Raw genomic sequence first — 20,345 nt, forward strand, 5'->3', positions numbered from 1 at the left:
AAAGTGTACCTTCAAAATAATATTGCAAACTATCATCGAATGTAGAAATGTAAAAGGTATATATATTATTATATATATGTAATATAATACAATACAGGTATAAATTTATATATATATATGTTGATTTTTTTTTTTTTTTTTTTTTTTTTTTTCCTCCTCATTACGTTTATTCATCCTAATACATAAAAATTAATAAAGATAAAAATGCTTATATAAACGATTATTTTTTTGTATTATTTTTTAAAAAAAAATAAAAATAAATTTATAAAGCTAAAATTATACCATTTATAAGAAGCAATATTATATATATATATATATATATTTTATATGTATAACGTGCTTCAGTAATATACTTTATTTTATTCCTATTTTTTTACTCAATATATATTTTTATTGACCAGAAAAAAAGACGAATATAAGTATATATATATATATATATATATATGTATGTATAATATTTAATTATTTATGTAGTAAATGTAATGGTGATTTATAAAAAAAAAAAAAAAAACATCAAGTTTATTCATATTTCATCATTAAAACTCCAGATATGTTTCGCTCAATCCATTTTTCTTTTCGTTCTTTTGAATTTAACTTTAAGTAGAATATTGGTTCATTATTAGTTAAGGTATATCCTAAGGAGCAATAAAAAAAAAAAAAAAAAAAAAAAAAAAAAATATATATATATGTATATATATAAAATATAATATACACTATGTATATATGTTTTTATATCTGTATTTATTTTATTCAATCAATAAATTATATATATATATATTTATTTATTTATTTATTTATTTATTTATATATTTATGTGTGTGTATAATTTTTGATATGTACCCGATTTGTGAATATTTTTATATATGGGACACTTGAATACGTACGAATTTCTCCTTGTATATTTTTGATGGGAAATATTTTTAGTAAGAAAATATATTTTGATGTAAGGCATAGGAGAATATAATTGTATAGATGTAGATTGTTTTATTATCATATTAGTAATATCGAATGTAGCTCCTTCAAGAAAAAAACCACCAATATAATAATGATCTTTATCGTTTATATCGTCTTCATTAAAATATTTTGTTATTTCATATTTTAATTTTATTTTATTAGCATCTACTTTTAATTCTTGGCTAAACTTTTGCCGAATGGCTAACAGCAAACTCTAAAAAATATAAAAAATATAAACAATATAAAAAATATAAACAATATAAAAAATATAAACAATATAAAAAATATAAACAATATAAAAAATATTAACAATATATAAAATATTAACAATATATAAAATATAAACAATATATAAAATATTAACAATATATAAAATATTAACAACATATAAAGCATAAACAACATATAAAGCATAAACAACATATAAAGCATAAACAACATATAAAGCATAAACAACATATTTTATATCCGTTGTGCCCCTGGTTACATAAATTTAAATAAGGTTTTAATATTTTTTGAAGAATTATATGAATCAACATAATACACAAAAAAAATTACATTTGTATTATATATATATATATATATATATATATATTTTTTTTTTTTTTTTTTTTTTTTTTTTTTTTTTTTTCTGATATTACCTTAGGAGATAAAAAAGCTCCCAAATTAAAAATTTTGTTTTTAAAATTCTTTATGTAGTTCTTTATATGTGTAACCTTGACTTTTATAAGTGTAGCATAATGGAATATTTGTAAATTAGAAAAGAAAGAATATGTTATCCATTTTTTAGGTATAGACAAATTAATTAATGAATTATAGGTATGAATAATATTTTTAGAATGTATTTTTTTTTTTTGAACAAAATAGATTATATTAGTAAGATCGTTATATATAATTGTTAATAAATAATTATATTTATCAGCTTCAATTTTTAAGAATGTTATTATAGAACAATTAATATTATTTAGAAATAAATAATTTAATATATTAGTATCTATAAAATTGGGTAAAATATTTTTTAGAATAGTGATAATATAGAAGATATGTATTTGTTGTTGATCATTTATCATTATATTGGATTCTAATCGTTGTAGATTTTTTAATATTTTAAAATTATAATTTTTCATATATAATATATTAAGAGAAGGATGTAAATTAAATATAGAAAAATCAGTTACATATTGTAATGATTTAATATATCTTAAAAAAATATTTTTATTTGAACTATGAGGACAATAATAATAATTATTAAATTTATATTCATTATTTGAATATGTTATTATTTCATTAATATATTTTTTTAAAATAATATTAAAACATTTCTGATCATTTATATCTATTATTATACCACCATATATTATTTTACCAATTAAATATATTAACAAATTTATATCTATATTTTTATTATGAACAAAATTTATAATATTTTCATTAGCTAATCTTAATTCCATGTCTGTAAATTCATAACAATTATTAAATCCTTTATTTTTAAATTTTGTTCTTTCTTGAATTAATGCATGAAAAAAACATAAACTAAAATTTAATTTGTTCATTAATATTTTTTCATTTTCGTTTAATTTTTTTTTTTTTTTCGGTACCATATTTATATCAGCATGTTCACTTTCAGATGTTGTTTCTTTACTGCTTTGGCTACAATTATTTTCATAATCTGATGTGTGAACATTTTTTTTTTTTTCATCATCATAATTATCATCATAATTATTATCATTGTATTTATCATCATAATTATCATCATCGTATTTATCATCATAATTATCATCATCGTATTTATCATCATAATTATCATCATAATTATCATCACCCCTTTTTCTATCACCCCTTTTTCTATCACCCCCTTTTCTATCACCCCTTTTATTATCTCCCCTTTTGACGTCAGCCTGATCAGGGTCATATTTCTTTTCTATTTGATCCTCCTGGTCATCACACACATTTGAATAAATATTCAACAGACAAGATTTCAAATTATATACATTTTCGAAAGTCACCTTAATACATAACTTTAAAAGATAATAAGGAAAATATTCAACCGAACTTGTACTTATCCATATCCTGAATTCAGGATTTGAATATTGTATATTACATGTTTCTATATATTTTTCTATTTCTAATATTAGATGTATATTTAAATGAGCATTTTCTATGAGCACCCATAATCCATTTTTTATAGAATCATTTAATATATCAATTAGATAATTTACATCATTTTTATTATATATTATTAAATTATTTTTGCCTGTAATTTTTTCACTTAGAATCATAATTTCGCTAGCTGTACTTAAATGGTGTTTAGATAATATTAGAATTAGTTTATATTTAGATGAATGTTCATAACATTTATATAAATCTTTTGTATAACTAGATGTTTGTATATTTAAATATTTATCTATATAATTATTCATATTTAATTTTAAAATATCAAATCTAAATATTTTATATATAATTAATTTTTCAAAGCTAGTTAATAGATTTTTAATATCTTTATGTTGTAATATAGTATGATCTGTTTTTATATTTCGAAATATATATTCATATTCATTAAGAACTTTTTTAAAAAATTCATAAAATTTTTTTTTTTTTATTAATTTTTTAATACTTAAATATTCTTTTCTATTCATCCATGTTAATTTTTTTGTATCAAAATCAAAAATCAAGTCTGAATCTTCATTTTTATTTTGTTCTTCTTTTTCAAAAATGATATTATTATCAAATGTGTCTATGAAGTCATCTTTTGCGTTTCTCTTTTGCATAACCATGTATTCTATATCCTTCTTTTGGTTTATCCCATTATGATGATCACTACTATGATTACTACTATGATTATTACTATGATTACTAATATGATCATTATTATTATCATCATTATTATCATCATTATTATCATCATTATTATCATCATTATCATCATTATCATCATTATTATCATCATTATTATCATCATTATTATCATTATCATCATTATCATCATTATTATCTTTTTTTTTTTTTTTATATTTTTTAAGCGAATCCGTTTGATCGGAAGAATCCTTTTCGCTACCCTCCGACGCAAGGCTACACAAAGATACATCTTCCGAACCCGAAATACTACTATCATATTGTTCACTTTCATATTGATAATTTTCATCAGAAGAACTGTTTTTATTTTCTGATTTCATATTGTTATGATTATCAGATGCATTTATATAAAGATTAACATTTTTGTCTTCATCATGATGATTTATTTTATTTTTTTTTTTTATGTTTTCTTTTTCTTTTGCTTTTTCCATTTTAACAATTTCATTTTTAATATCATAGGTATGAGGAAAATCATCATATATGAGAAAATAATAATCATCATAATCAATGTCTTTTTTATAAATATTTATCATACAAACCATATAGAAGAAAAAAATGAGTTGATGTTTCTCAGATAATGTTCTTGATAGTTCGTAATGTATTTTTCTAGTGAATATATTTAGGATATCTTTTTTTCTTCTTTCTAATAATTTATTTTCATCAGATTTATCTATACTAATATGTAATAAATTAATAAAAGATAATATAGAGAAATTATAAAAAAAGTTTAATGTAATCAAATTATTTATACAAATATAAATAACAGAAATATGTTTTGCCATACTCATATAATTATCTCTCATTTTGTTTATTTCTTTTTTATTAATTTTAAATTCTTTAATTTTTTTTTTATTTTCATAAAACAGATTATTAGCATTTTTAAAAATAATAACAATATCATCATCACATAATATATCTTCTTTATAATTTAAAATGTGTAATATTTCTTTTTCTTTTATTATTATTTGATTATTTAAATCATGAATATGATGGATTAAATTGGATCTTTTTTCGTTATAACTTTTTGATAATTTTTCAATTAAGTTTTCTAAAAAATATTCTTCTAAAATTTTTAAATTTATATTAAAATCTATTATATTTACATAATTTTGTGTAATATCATCAAATTGAATATTACCATAAACTATAAAATATATATCGAACAACGGGTCTACAGTAATAATCTTGTTGTTGAAATTAACGCAGTTGATTTTTAAATTGTTATTATTATCATCACATTTGTTTTTATTATCATCACATTTGTTTTTATTATCATCACATTTGTTTTTATTATCATCACATTTGTTTTTATTATCATCACATTTGTTTTTATTATCATCACAATTGTTTTTATTATCATCACATTTGTTTTTATTATCATCACGTTCATTTTTATTATCGTTATTCTGGGAAGCCAGGGGAATAGCCAAAGGGTCGTTTACATAAGAAGTCACTTTTTGTTCCCTGTCCTCGTGATCATGATTCGTCTCTTCCATTTTGTTCATTTTAATTTTTTGAAAATCATATAATGTTCTATTAATTTTATAATGAAAAAGAGACGAAAACAAAAGTGTGGAATCATCATAATGTGTATATATTATAATATTTCCTAGATGCATTGCTTTTTCTATTTTGTCTATAAAGTTAGAACTATTATTTCTTAATATTTGTACTTCTCTTTTTTTGTGATATAAATTTTTAAGAAAATTAGTTGCAATAAAATGAGGATCAATTAATAAATTATATTTTATACTTTTATTCATTATTATTACATTTTCAAAGTAATAAGTACTATTAGTTAATCCATATGCTACCCATTTTTCTAAATTAATTTTAGATTCTATAAAATTTGGAATAGATATATTATTAGTATATTTTATATGAAATAAATTTAATATTTTTTTTATCTTTAATTTAATTATTTTTCTATATTCATATGAAAAATGTGATATATAATTTAGAAGACTCGAAACTATAATACAATCACCTATTAATAAATCTCTTTTTTTTATGTAGAAAATTTTTTTATTATTCCATTTATGTTCTTGATCTAATAATGATGATAATATAACTTTTGATCTTTTAATTTTTTGTTTTATATTTTCAATTTTTTTAACTAATTCATTATGTTTTATATTAATTTCTTCTTTTTCATTTTCCATTTTATTTAAATTATTATTAACAACAAATAATTCATTTCTACATATATCTAGATATTCTAACTCTTTATCGATTTCTTTTTCTAACATAAGCACTTCCTCCTTCTTGGGTTCTAATTCTTTATTAATAATAAAATAATGATAAATAGCTAGAATCCATTGACACATGGTCTCACATGCTTTCGAAGCTTTTCTAACAAATTTAGGATTGAAGTTTTTATTTTTTATTAAAGGAGATATTTTTAATATCATCTCTTCTTCAATTAAATTCTTATCATAATGCTTTAAATTATCTAGAAAAACTTTAGAATCTCTAAAAATTGTTTTTTGTGCTAAAATCCAATAATTAACACTTTTAGGTCTTATAATTTTAGATGCTAAATATTTTTCATCTTCTTTTAGAAATGTTAGAATACATTGTATAACCATGACAACAACTGATGGTGGGTTCACAAAGGCTTTTAATTCTCTTAGATGTTCTACTTTTAATTTGTTCAAATTATTTAATGAATCATTCAATAAATCAAAACTTTTACTTATTTCTTCATTTACAACATTTTTTAAATTAGTTATATTTTTTATTTTATTTTTCACATCATTTTCTTTTTTTTTTATTTCAGATTGTTTAATATATGCATCTTTTGTATCTCTTTCAATTTCATTGACCTTTTTTTTCATTTCAATATTAGTACTATTTAGGATGGGTTGAATATTTAATAAATTATTTTTCATAATTTTTATATCCTCTTCACATTGATGTAATTTATGTAATGCTTTACTATATAAATCAATATGTTTATCATATTCTTTTTTTTTAATAAAAAATAAATAATCAAAATGCTCAAGAAAATGTAAATATTTATTTGAATTAATGCATACATTAATACCTTTTTCATTCAAATATTTTTTAGATAACATTATTATTTCTTTATGTATCCTAATAAATATCTTATTATCAATTATTTTTTCTAAACATTTCATATCTTCTTCTTGTTTTATCATTTCTATATCAACTTGTAGAAGTTCTTCGTTTTTAATTTGTTGATTACATATATTTGCTGACCGTGTATTATATGTCTTAATAAGATCACTATGATCGTTTGTATTATTACATGGATTATTCGTATTATAACCTTTAATATTTATCATATCATTAGTTTCTTCTTCATTCAAATTAATATTATTATCCCCTTCGTCCTTTATGTGCTCTTGATTATTTTCGTCTGTATCTATTTTACGAGTACCAACATGAGCATTATATTGGTTGTTATTATGAATATTATCAACATGTTTGGAATTTATTTGATTTCTTTTTTTTATAATTTTATTATCATGTAAATGGGTATCTTTTAATATAACATTTTTCTCCTTGTCAATAATATTATTATGATTTTTATTTATTTGTTTATCTGAAATATTATTTATATGGTCCTTAAGATGACCCTTTATATCATCATTTGTATCTAAATTTTTGTTTGTATCTAAATTTTTGTTTGTATCTATTTTTTTATTTGTATCTAAATTTTTGTTTGTATCTAAATTTTTGTTTGTATCTATATTTTTATTTGTATCTAAATTTTTGTTTGTATCTAAATTTTTGTTTGTATCTATATTTTTATTTGTATCTAAATTTTTGTTTGTATCTAAATTTTTGTTTGTATCTATATTTTTATTTGTATCTACATTTTTATTTGCATCTTTGTGATTATGCTCCTTAGAAGGCATGTTAAATATTTTAATTTTAGATTCTTGTGAGTGGTTAATAAAAAAATTTTGAGTAATTATATGCAATCCCTCATTATTATTTTCCTCAAAATATATGATATACGAATTTTTTAATATATAAGGATATTTATGAATTTGATAAGATGTGTTTAATGAAATACTTAGATTAACATGAAAATTTTGTTTGATTGTGTTTTTATAAATATTATATATATTAGTTATATTTCTTACGAGTTGATGTTGATCACATTTATTTTTACATTCATTAAAAATATGTTTGAAATTTTCTTGTGTATATAATAAATAACTATCATGATAATTATATATATTATTTAGATTTTCTAAAATATAAGATAAATTATTATAATTTTTATCGTTTAAATAATATATACATTTTTTTTCATATATAGCGCAATCGAATAGACATCTTTTAATTTCTTCTTTGAAATTTTTTTTTTTACTATTTTTATTTAATTCAGATATTATTAAATTTTTATTAATAATATATGAACATATTTTGGTTACATTTTTTTTTATACTATCATTTATTCCTATAGATATAATATGAGAATTGTCTATCATAAAAGTTTTTGTTATTTTACATATATATATTAAAATATTGTCAAATATAATTAAATTAAGTTTTTCATTATTACTATATTCAGATATATAAGTATGTATACAATTATATAAATCATTTATATCATAAACTTGTTCATATATCTTTTGATATAAATTTAGAAAATTACAAAATAATAAATTATCATATGTATTTAAAAAATGATTATTTGTATCTTCTTCATGAAAATATTTTTTAAAATGATCTTTGATAATTTCTGTACATTTCTTTTTTTTTTTTTTTGAAAGAAAACTTTCAACATAAAAAGATTTATTTTCATATAAAAAATATAAAAGCATTTGTTCTTTTCTAATATTAATATTTTTCGATAGGTATGATATATATTTGAATATATTTTTCATATTATTAATATTCCAAAAATGTAGAAACAATTCATCTACCTCTTTATTTTTATATTCAGAATAGGGTATATACGTATAACTACCACAAGAATTTTTCTTCATCTTATTATTATTATTATTATTATTATTGCTTTTGTTACTATCCACTTTGTTGTCATATTTCATATATTTTATGGATTTATAAATATCTATTTGCATATGGACTAAGTTTGGTATTAAACTTTTAATATTTATATCATAAACATTAAATAGACAATTTAAATAATTAAAGAATATATTATATATTTCTTTATAATTATAATTATTATAATATATAATATTAAAATTATTATAAAGACGACTATTATTACTAGTACTATATGAATTATTCATTGTACCTATACATGTTATATCTTCTATATATTTATAATTTAAATTATCATCAATAAAATATTTATAATTAAATAACATTCTCAAAAATTCATGACAAGATAATGAATGACTATTTTTAACACCGCCAATATTTGTTTCAATATTTATATCATCAATATAAAAAATACATATACGATTATTTGGAGTTCCATAATAATTATTTCTTCTTTTTGTTAATTTAGATTCTATATGATTTCTAACATGTTTACTTTTAGTACTATTGGAAAAAAAAAATTCCACTGTAAAAAATTTATCTTTAGCTATTACTTTTTTTAAAAAATAATCAACACTTAATGTTTTACCTATATTACTACATCCTCCTATGATAATGTTTTTTTTATTTTTTATAAATATATCAATATTGTATAATACAGATATATGTTTCTTTTGTTTAACCATAATATCGGTATTATTCATATAATCATCGATGCATGTAAATTTATTCTCACTATGATTTAAATGGCTAAAAACGTTTTTTTGATAATTGAAATAATAATTAAATAAATTAATTTCTAGTTTAACTTTTTCAAAAATGTTTCTTTCACCCTTTACCATATCATCATCATGACCATTATCAAGACCATCATCATAAGCACCATCATGACCATTATCAAGACCATCATCATGACCATCCTCATAAGCACCATCATAAGCACCATCATGACCATCATCATAACCTTCATCATGACCATCCTCATAAAATTTATCTTCTTTATGTTTTTTTGTGTGTATATTATTTCCTTCTTTTTCCCTTTCCATTGTGATATATGTGTTTCCCTTTTGCTCTTCATTATTATTGATGAATAACAAAGTACTTGATTTTTTTGATACATCTTTTGGTATTTCAAAATTCGTATGGTCTTTCTTTTTTTCTTTTGACGACTCAGTTAAATTATAGATATCATTGTAATAATTAACATTATGCAGAATATCATCTACATTTTCTTCATAACTATATTTTTTTATGAAATCATCATAATTATGGTAATCATCATAATTATGGTAATCATCATAATTATGGTAATTATTATTATTATGATCATTAATAATATCTTTATTAATATAATCCCTTTTAATATTATCCCTTTTAATATTATCCCTTTTAATATTATCCCTTTTAATATTATCCCTTTTAATATTATCCCTTTTAATATCATCCCTTTTAATATCATCCCTTTTAATATTATCCCTTTTAATATTATCCCTTTTAATATCATCCCTTTTAATATCGTCCCTTTTAATATTATCCCTTTTAATATCATCCCTTTTAATGTCATCCCTTTTAATGTCATCCCTTTTAATATTATCCCTTTTAATGTCATCCCTTTTAATGTCATCCCTTTTAATATCATCTTTTATATAAGATTGAATTTTTTTTCTCCTATATGTTTGTTTTTTCTTACCTTTCCTTTTTAAATATCTCTGATCATTACTACTATTTGAATCTGAACTATAATTTCCATAACACTTTTGAAAAAAGTCATTATTATTTCCATCTATATTTATATCATAATTTTTATATAAATTTTTATACTTTTTACAATTTTTTATATAATAATCATATATATTATCTAAGCTCTCATAATATTTATCAATATTTTTATTCTTCTCATTATATATATCTATATCAGAATTACAGCTGCTTTCATCTGAAAAATATGGACACATATTATTTTTTATCAATGTATCTTTATCTATAATATGTGTTTTATTGATTGTATTCATTTCCTCATCTTTACCATCATATATTTTTTCTTTATTATCATTTTGTGTTTGTAAATTATTATTACTTGTATTATTCGCATATTTACAATTGTTGTTCTTAATAATTTTCGTGTCCATAATATCTGTTGTTTTGGTATGGTTATTAATAATATTTTTTGTGGAGCTCGTATCTAAATCTGAGCTTATGGCAGGATGTATTTTTTTTACATCACCTACATTTTTGATGTCCATTTGATTCTCCTGTTCATCTATTTCTTTTCCATCAAATGAGCAACGCGAAAGATCTGAATTTTTCTTTTCTTTTTTTTTGTTTTTCTTTTTTTTATTATTTTCATTTATCTGTCTGATATCAATTATTCTACCTTCTAACGTTTCGAATGTTATCTTTAAATTATATTTTAAAATATTAGAACATAGAAAGTCATTAAATATTTTCCTTCCCCTTTTATATGTATTTGAACCAACAGACCATATTAAAGAATAGATAAATATACAAGTAATAAATGTTTGGAATTGCTCTGTTTTAATATTTGGATCAGTAATTTCGAATGTACAATATGATAAGAGACTATCTAAACATTTAATAAAAGAAATACAATAATAATATTCATTAAATGTATATACAAATAAATTATTAATACATATAAATAATACACTTTTATAAAAGAATACAAGAAATAAATTTAATAAGATATGTTTATGAATAATATCAAAATTATTTGATAATTTATTTATATATGAACATATATAAGATGCAATATTTAAATCATATGTATTTAATATTATTAAACCACATCTACTTATAGTAGCCATCGTTATATTTTTTAAATTATATGTTTCCATAATAAAATGGGTATGATTATATATAGGAATAATATCACATTTTGATAAACATAAAATTTTGGATTCATCTAAAACAGAATTTAAATTTTCTATCCATAAAGAATGTAAATAACAATCAAAATATATTATATTTAAATAATTATCTGTATTATTATAAGTTGTATTAATTTCTAAAATTTTTTTAGTTAATATTCCATGTACCCATTTATTTGAAACTTCTTCATAAAATCCTAAAAGATCTTTTTCTTTTACAACATTAGCATTAATTATATAATCATTTATTTTTGTTTTAATAATTTCTCTATCATTAATTGTATTAATAGTTCTACTTAATATTTTATAAGATGTTGTTTTTGATAAAGGATAAGATAAAAATAATATACCAGTATGGAAATTTATCATATTATATAATTGAATTAATTTGGTAATATATCTATCTGTACACACATAATTTAATTCTAACATTTTTTTTTTTAACATACCTTTTAAATAATCTTCTATTATTTCTTTTTTATGTAAAAATTTCCTTTTTTTTATATTCATTTTTATATTTTTCATATCATTTACAATATTATTATTTAATATATCTATCTTATTATTTTCACAATTATCCTTTTTTGTAAAATCAGCCTCTTTTCTTTTACATAATAATGTTTCTTTATTCCTTGAAACTTCATCATTCAATATTTCACAATTTGACACATCACCTATATCGTATATATGATTTCTTTTTTTTGTCAAAATGTTGGATCTATTTAAATTAGTAATATCCTTATTTATTATTTCTTTGGTATCAAAATAACTATCATCATTTTTTTTATTATTGTCTTTATTATATTCTTTGTATTTTATTTTTTCATTTTGAATTCCTTCTTCCTTCATTTTTTTCTTCGATTTTTTCTTTTTCTCATCATTTATATTTGAATAAAAGCTTTTTAAATACGTCAAAATGCTGTTATCATTATTACGATTATTTGATAAAATATTTTTTAAGTTGACACCTTTTTCTTCTTTTCTTGAATTATTTAATGATTGGTTATATGTATATAATTCATAAAATATATTTTTCAAAATTTGTAGGAAAAGGTAAATATCGTTTTTTACTATGGAAGGCATGATGCATTCGATGATGGCTATAAATAAAAATTTATATTCATGATAAATGCTGCACTTATAATTATTATCATCATCATTATTATCATCATCATTATTATCATCATCATTATTATCATCATTATCGTCATTATCGTCATCATCATTATCATCATCATCCTTATCATCATTTTTATCACCATTTTTATCACCATTTTTATCACCATTTTTATCATTATTATTACCATCGTCCGTCTTGTCCTCTTTAATTTTCCCCATAACATACGTTATCTTCTTAACAGTCCTCAAATCATACTTGTAATGCTTCTGGTTACTCAAATTATGTTCACATAGATCAAATAATAAAAGTATTTTTTTAGACAATATTTTGCTGTACTTATATCCATTGGAATATAACATAACTTGTACGATTGTAAAAAAATCCGGTTTTATAAAATGAAAAGATCGAAATAATGATTTTATATTATTTGGTAATTCACTTCTACCTTTATAAAAAGGATTAATAATTATGAATATATTAAATTCTTCATTAATGTTTATATATTTCCCTTCAAAAAATAACAATTTTTTTTTTTTTTTACAAATGGGACTTTTTTTTTCATTAACATTTAATTTATTATAATTATTATTTATATTATTTGATTTATTTGCTTTATATATTTCTTTCTCATCATCATTATTATTCTTAATATGTTCATTTGCATTATTATTGAAATTATTTATATTATCTGGAGTGTTCATTTTATTTATTCTGTTTATTTTATGTAATCCCTCCCTTTTTGAATCTTCATTTTTATAATCCAAAGAAAGGTCATTCAGATAATTAACACCTGTAAGGTTATTTTTACTTTTATTTTGTCTTATAATTGTTTTATGATCATTTTTTTTTTTCATATGATTCATAACAAATTTTTTTGATTTTGCATTAAATAAATTACATAATTGTTGAGCTAGAACACTGAGAGCTTCTATAGATATTCTATTAAATTCATCGAAGCAAAAAAAAATTCCATTTGTTGCTATTCCAAAAAATAGATTTTTCAAGAATTCAAAATTTATATTACTACTACAATTATATACAAAATAGAACTTGCCTACAAATTTTGAGAAATATTTTGTAGTTTCTGTTTTTCCTGTACCAGCTAATCCAACAGAACAGACACCCAATTTAGAAGTATAAGAATGTAATATAGATATAAAATATTTATTTATTAAATTGGTTAATATAATTTGATTATCATTATGAATATATTCATATCCATATATATGTGATTCATTTAAATATTTTACATATAAATTTTTATTATAATAAAAATATTTTAATTGTATTAACCAATTAAAATTATTACAATCATTAACTTTTTTCTTAATTAATTCTTGTACTATATCTCTATTGTGAACTAGCGAAATTATAAGTGTATGTAATAAGACACTTTTTTTTTTATCTACTTTATTTATTATATTTATATATTCATATAATTCTTCATTTAATATTTTTTTATATTTATTCAAATTATTATATTTCAAAAATAATTCCACTAAATTAGACCAAAATAAATTCTTTATTATAAGAACAAATTGACTATTTCTATTTAAGCAAAATATAATCTTTTTATTTATTGTTTCATATGATATATTATTATGAAGTGATGAATCTTTTTCTTTATAATTTTTCATTCTCATATTATTTTGTGTAAAAGAATACTTTTCATTTCGATTACCTTTTTCTACATTATATTTGCTATTATGATGATGATCATTATTATTATTATTATTATTGTTACTGTCTTTTGTTTGATGATAAGATTTGTTGTAATTATCATAAAATTTATTCGCCTTTTCATTAGATATAGGCGAAGTAACATAAGATGAATCTGAAGAATTAGACATATCAGATGTACGTGACATATTTGATGAATAGGAAAAATATTCTGATGAATTATAATTATAATGATCATTACTTTTTTTTTGGAATTTATCAGAAGACAAATTTTTATGGTTATATGATTTTCTATGACATGAATTTCGGAATTCATTATTTTTTAAAAAATCATCTTCTTTTATATCTATCAAATTTTTATATTCAATTAAATTTTCATATATCTGTTTTTTTACACTAAAAAACATTTCTTTTTCTACTTGTAATAATATTTCTGTTATTTCTTTTTTTTCAATTTCTATTTCATTACATAATAATAATTCTTCGCCCCTTTGAGATTTAAAGGAAACTATATATCCATTTACTATTACAAGCTTATATATACTATTAAAAATTTTAAAAAGATAAGTATTAATTTGATCATTTATATTAGAAGATATTAAATTTATTAAATCATCTGTACTTAAAAAATAAAAACGATTAAATATTTCTCTCTTTAAATCTAAATATTCATTTATACTTTTTAATAAAAAATTCAAACTATTATACAACTCTCCTAGTTTCTCTTTTGTATCTTTCCTTGTGCAAAACTTTTCAAGTTTCTTATCTTCCTCTATAACTTTGTACATATTCAAGAAATTACTGTGGATTAATTTGTATCTACAAAAAATGACCCAATAATAAAATAAAGAGAAAAAAAAATATGTGGGTGTATATCTTGATGCTATATGGTTGGTTAACAAACTGTGTACATAAATATAATTATATAAATAAATAAATAAATAAATAAATAAATATATATATATATATATATATATATATATATATATATATAATTATGTTCTTATTTATGTTCATATTCTCCCTCTTACTTTTTCGATTCATTGATCAACTGCTTGGATATATCCGTCAAAATAAATATCCTACTCAGATATAAGAACAAATTCTGACTTTTCTTTAAAGTATTTATAATAGCATTAGCATTTATCATCATGTTTTGATTATTTATTATGTCTATATGATATATTTCATATATATTTATAATTAGTAGATTCTGATTTAACACAAGATTTTCCTCTATTTTTGTTAATATTTCATTTAAATTAGAAATTATAAATATTTTATTGTTTTCTTCATGTTTCATTTGAAATATTATTTTACTAAAGTTATTTTTTATTTTATATAAAAACTATAAACAGAAAAAAGGTAGGTACATTTTTTTGGTTTTTTCTTTTTTTTTGTGTGTGTGTGTCCACATGATTAAGAATTATTTAATTTTTCAAAATTATAATTACAGTGCTAACTATATATCTTATACCTTTAAATATAATATTATATTATACTTCTCTTAATATTTCATTTATTTATTATTACCTTTTCGATTGCATTTTCCTTATTTGCCTTCTCACAAATATTAATAATACTCGTAATTTTATTATTAATGTTTAATTTTAATAATTCGTTAAACGTTATATTATTGAAGTCGATGTTTTTTTTCTCGTCAATGATCTGAGCTATCTATATCGAAATAAAATCATATTCGTAAAGAATGAATGATTGAATAAAAATACATATTTGTATATATATATATATATATATATTGCACCATTTTTTTTATTTTATGTGTCTAGTTTTTTTATTTATTATTATATTTATTTATTTATTTTTTTTTACCTGATTTTTGTGCCTGTCCTTAATGCTAGGTTTTCTCAAAGATATTAATAGGGACACATATGAATTGAAAAATTGCAATTTCTCGTTCATCTTTTTAATTAGACTATTTTTATTTTTATAATATTCATTAGCATGTTTATTAATTTTATTCATATTTTTTAAAATCAAATTGAAATCATCTTCTATTTTTTTATGATTTAATGAATTGATTTTTTTTTCGAACCGTTCATCCATGGACTTTATGCTTTTGTATATGAGCCAGAATGTGTAATATAAATTGAGTTCCTTAAAAGGGTAATAATACATATAAATAAATATATACATATATACATATATACATATATATATGTAAATATAATATAGTGTGTTTTTTTTTTTTTTTTTTATGCGAATTTATGTATGATATATTTATCGCCATTGTATAAATTTATATATGTCTAAGGTTAATATATATATATGTATTTTTTTTTTATTTTATTTTTTATTTTTTTTTATTACGTTTTGAATTTTTAAGAGTATAGAAAAATCAGATATTTCAATATTAAAAAGCTTCTCACGATAATTAATTTCCTTGGACTCTTTTATTAAAAGAGCTAATTGATTTTGAACAGTTAATATAAATTTATTAATACTTAAATAATTATTTTCATCATTAAAACTTTTAATAGATTGTACATTTTCTTTCATATCAACAATACTACTTTGGAATTTGGATTCATCATTAATTAATTCTTCTAATAGTACATTTTTTTGTTTTTTTATATTTTCATTAACTTCTTTTACAATTTTTTCAATTTTGCTTGGTCTGTTTATAATTTTCCAATATGAAAGATAATCATCACTAGAAAATTTATAATTTAATTTATTTAAGCAATTAAATAATATATTGATTTCTTTAATATCTTGAGAAACAAAATCAAGGCTTTTTTTCATGTCTTTTATATATTCTTCTTTTTCATAGATCTCTTGAATTTTGGTAGTTTTTTTTTTTAGTCTTACAATAACGGAATTATAAAACATAAGGTTGGATGTGTATTTTTCTTTGTACCTTGAAGGAGTAAATTTAAATGAGATCATGTGTAGATTGTATGGAGAAGTCATTATATAAATATATCCATATGTATGCATATATATATATATATAATAATAATAATAATATACTTTTATTTGATAGGTACCTCTGTACAATTATATTAGTGAGGGCCTTTATATAATTATTAATTTCGTTGATAATAAAAAGTTTGATATCTTTACATTTTACAAGGAATACTCCCAAATTAATATTATCCTCAATAGTATTATTAATATTTTGTATTTTGTCTACATTTTTATATATAATATTTTGTATATGATCTACACTTGTATTAATATCTATATTTCTTATAGCATCATTTACATTAAAATTTAATATATCAGCATGTTTATTAATTTTTGATAAATATGAATCAACTAATGATTTACATTCTTCAAAAATATGTTTGATATCATTTAATTTTTGAGATATAAAGTTATCATTTTCTTTCATAGACTTATAAAAAATAAATTTATCATTTTTAAAAATTTGTGGTATAACTAGCTTTTCTATTTTTTCTATTTGTTGATATTTTATAAGTGTAGAATAAAATAATTCTTCTATTTTTTCATAAAATAATAAAGGATTATTATCTAATATAAATTTTGAAGAGTCAAACTTTTTGGTAATATTTATAACAAATACAGGAGTATATTTTTTATTCTTTTTATAATTATTCATATTATTACAAAATATATCTACAAATATATCTATATTATATATAAGAATTTCATTAATTTTCTTTTCAATAATTAATTTTAAAATATTAAAAAATATCCTTATCTTGGTATATTTGAACGTTTCAATGGATATATCCTTAAGGTTGTAGTTTCCCTTGGTGCAATCCTTTAAGTTGTCTTCGATGCTAAATTTCATGTCATTCATCCATATATTATTAACACTCTCAAAAGACTTAAAAAAAAATAAAAAAATACATGTACACATATATATATATATATATATTTATATATATATTTTTTTTTTTTTTTTTTTTTTTTTTTTTTTTTTTTTACCTTTAATACTGACAAATTTTGTAACTGAAAAAACTCATTTATTTCAAACGAATTTGTTATTGACGTGTCGAATATAAAGATTTGTATGATGGTACATTTATTTACTATTCCTAGGAATGTTTTCATAACTTTCGTATTTTCAAGTAGTACACATTGTTTAATAATATTTTTTTTATTTTCAAAATCGTAATTATAATATTTAATATATTTTTTTTGATCATATAATGATATAAATTTATTTTTATTATTATTAGAATATTGTTTTTTAAGTATTGAACAATTTAAAAAAGTTCTGCCTAACCATATATTACAAAAATCATTTAAATTATGTTTCATATTTTCTATATCTTTACATTTTTGAAAACATAAATTATTTTGTATAATATTATTAACATCATCAAGAATACAATTAATATTTTTATATTTCTTATCAATATCTTTAAATTTTCTTCTCCTTTTTAAACTATTCGATTTATTTTTTATAGCATTAAATAATTTTTCAATATATAATATAGGATTTTCAGTTGTAAAAAAAAATTGAATTCTATTAATATAAAGAAATTCTTTACTTGTTTTTTTTTTTGCTTTAAATAGTTTTGAATTCTCATTATAATCATAAATATATATATCTTCAAATATACTTTCAAATATTTCAGTATTTGTATATAATACTCCTTTAGCTTTAAAAGGTATAATAAAATCTTCATTCATTTTATTTTTTTTCCTTTTCTCATCATTTATCATATGTTCTATATAGTTTTCTTCATTTACTTCTATATGAGCTTTTTTTTTTTTTCTATACATTTCATTTATATGATCTTCTTCTTTTAATTCTTGAACTATCTCTTCAATTGTAAATATATCAAAGGATGAATCATCATAATTTAATATGTCTTCCCAAGTAAATTTCATTTCCTCTATGTCTAACAATTTCTTTTTCTCATTTAACAAGTCATAAATATTAATACTCTTATATTCCTTTTTTAATTTTTCAATGGTAATAAATCGAGGCTCTTTTTCTTTCCTCTTTTTAAACGGGACAAATAGTTTGCACTTTTTTTCTTTTGATGAAAAATCTCTGTCGTAGATTTCTTCAACCTTGAAAAGGTCTAAAATAAAGAAAATAATAAACCCAATTATAAAAATAGTACAAAAAAAAAAAAAATATATATATATATATATATATATATATATATATATATATATTTATATTTATATTTATATTTATTTATTTATTTCATACCGTCGTTTTCATTTTTTTCATAGGAAAAATTGATTGCCGATAAATAATTTTTGCCCTTAGTTTTCTCATGAGTTCTTTTCTTTGAATCTAATCTTATTAAATTCTATAATTACCAATATGAAAAGTTACCCATATATATATGTATGTATATATTTATATATGTGTTATGTTATATTATCAGATTTAAAGATAAAAGTTATATAAAATAATCATTTTATTCGTATTCCATTTTAAATAGTTTTTTTTTTTTTTTTTTTTTTTTTTTATACAAATTGTCTTAATATTTTTATCATTACTTTTAAATCTTCAGAATGGCAAAAAATATTTGAAAAAAAAACATTTTGTTTTATTTCTGTATTTTTAGTAGCCATCTTTTCATAAAATAAGAAAATATATACAAAAGCGATGTATGTTTATTCACGTGGTATGTTCTAATATGAAAAATTTTATATTACTCCATTATATATATTAAAAAAAAAATATATATATATATATATATATATATAATATATATATGCAATGACAAATAAGGTGTTTATACATATGTAATATTTAATGGGTCTATATAATATAAAATTATTATATGTTATATATGTAGCATATAATTGTATTATATAATTTTATTTGTTTATTTTTATTATATGTGTCCGATATTTTTAACAAAGCGTTATTTTATTTCTATTTTTTTTATTGTGTTTTT

At 19.3% G+C, this 20,345-nt stretch overlaps 1 protein-coding gene across 1 annotated transcript; it reads right to left on the reverse strand.

The window, feature by feature from the left end:
* Positions 1-519: 519 nt before the first annotated feature.
* On the reverse strand, positions 520-20,016 carry PF3D7_0718000 (dynein heavy chain, putative; the record flags this gene model as incomplete). The annotated part of the gene is made up of 11 exons (XM_002808736.1): positions 520-635; positions 841-1,168; positions 1,596-15,303; positions 15,516-15,832; positions 16,018-16,161; positions 16,318-16,602; positions 16,816-17,365; positions 17,496-18,301; positions 18,403-19,511; positions 19,646-19,748; positions 19,942-20,016. The coding sequence occupies 11 exons, from the start codon at positions 20,014-20,016 to the stop codon at positions 520-522; spliced, it is 17,541 nt and encodes a 5,846-aa protein (XP_002808782.1).
* Positions 20,017-20,345: the final 329 nt, after the last annotated feature.

The sequence above is a fragment of the Plasmodium falciparum genome, assembly GCF_000002765.6.
Source record: "Plasmodium falciparum 3D7 genome assembly, chromosome: 7".
NCBI classification, from domain to species: Eukaryota; Apicomplexa; class Aconoidasida; order Haemosporida; family Plasmodiidae; genus Plasmodium; species Plasmodium falciparum.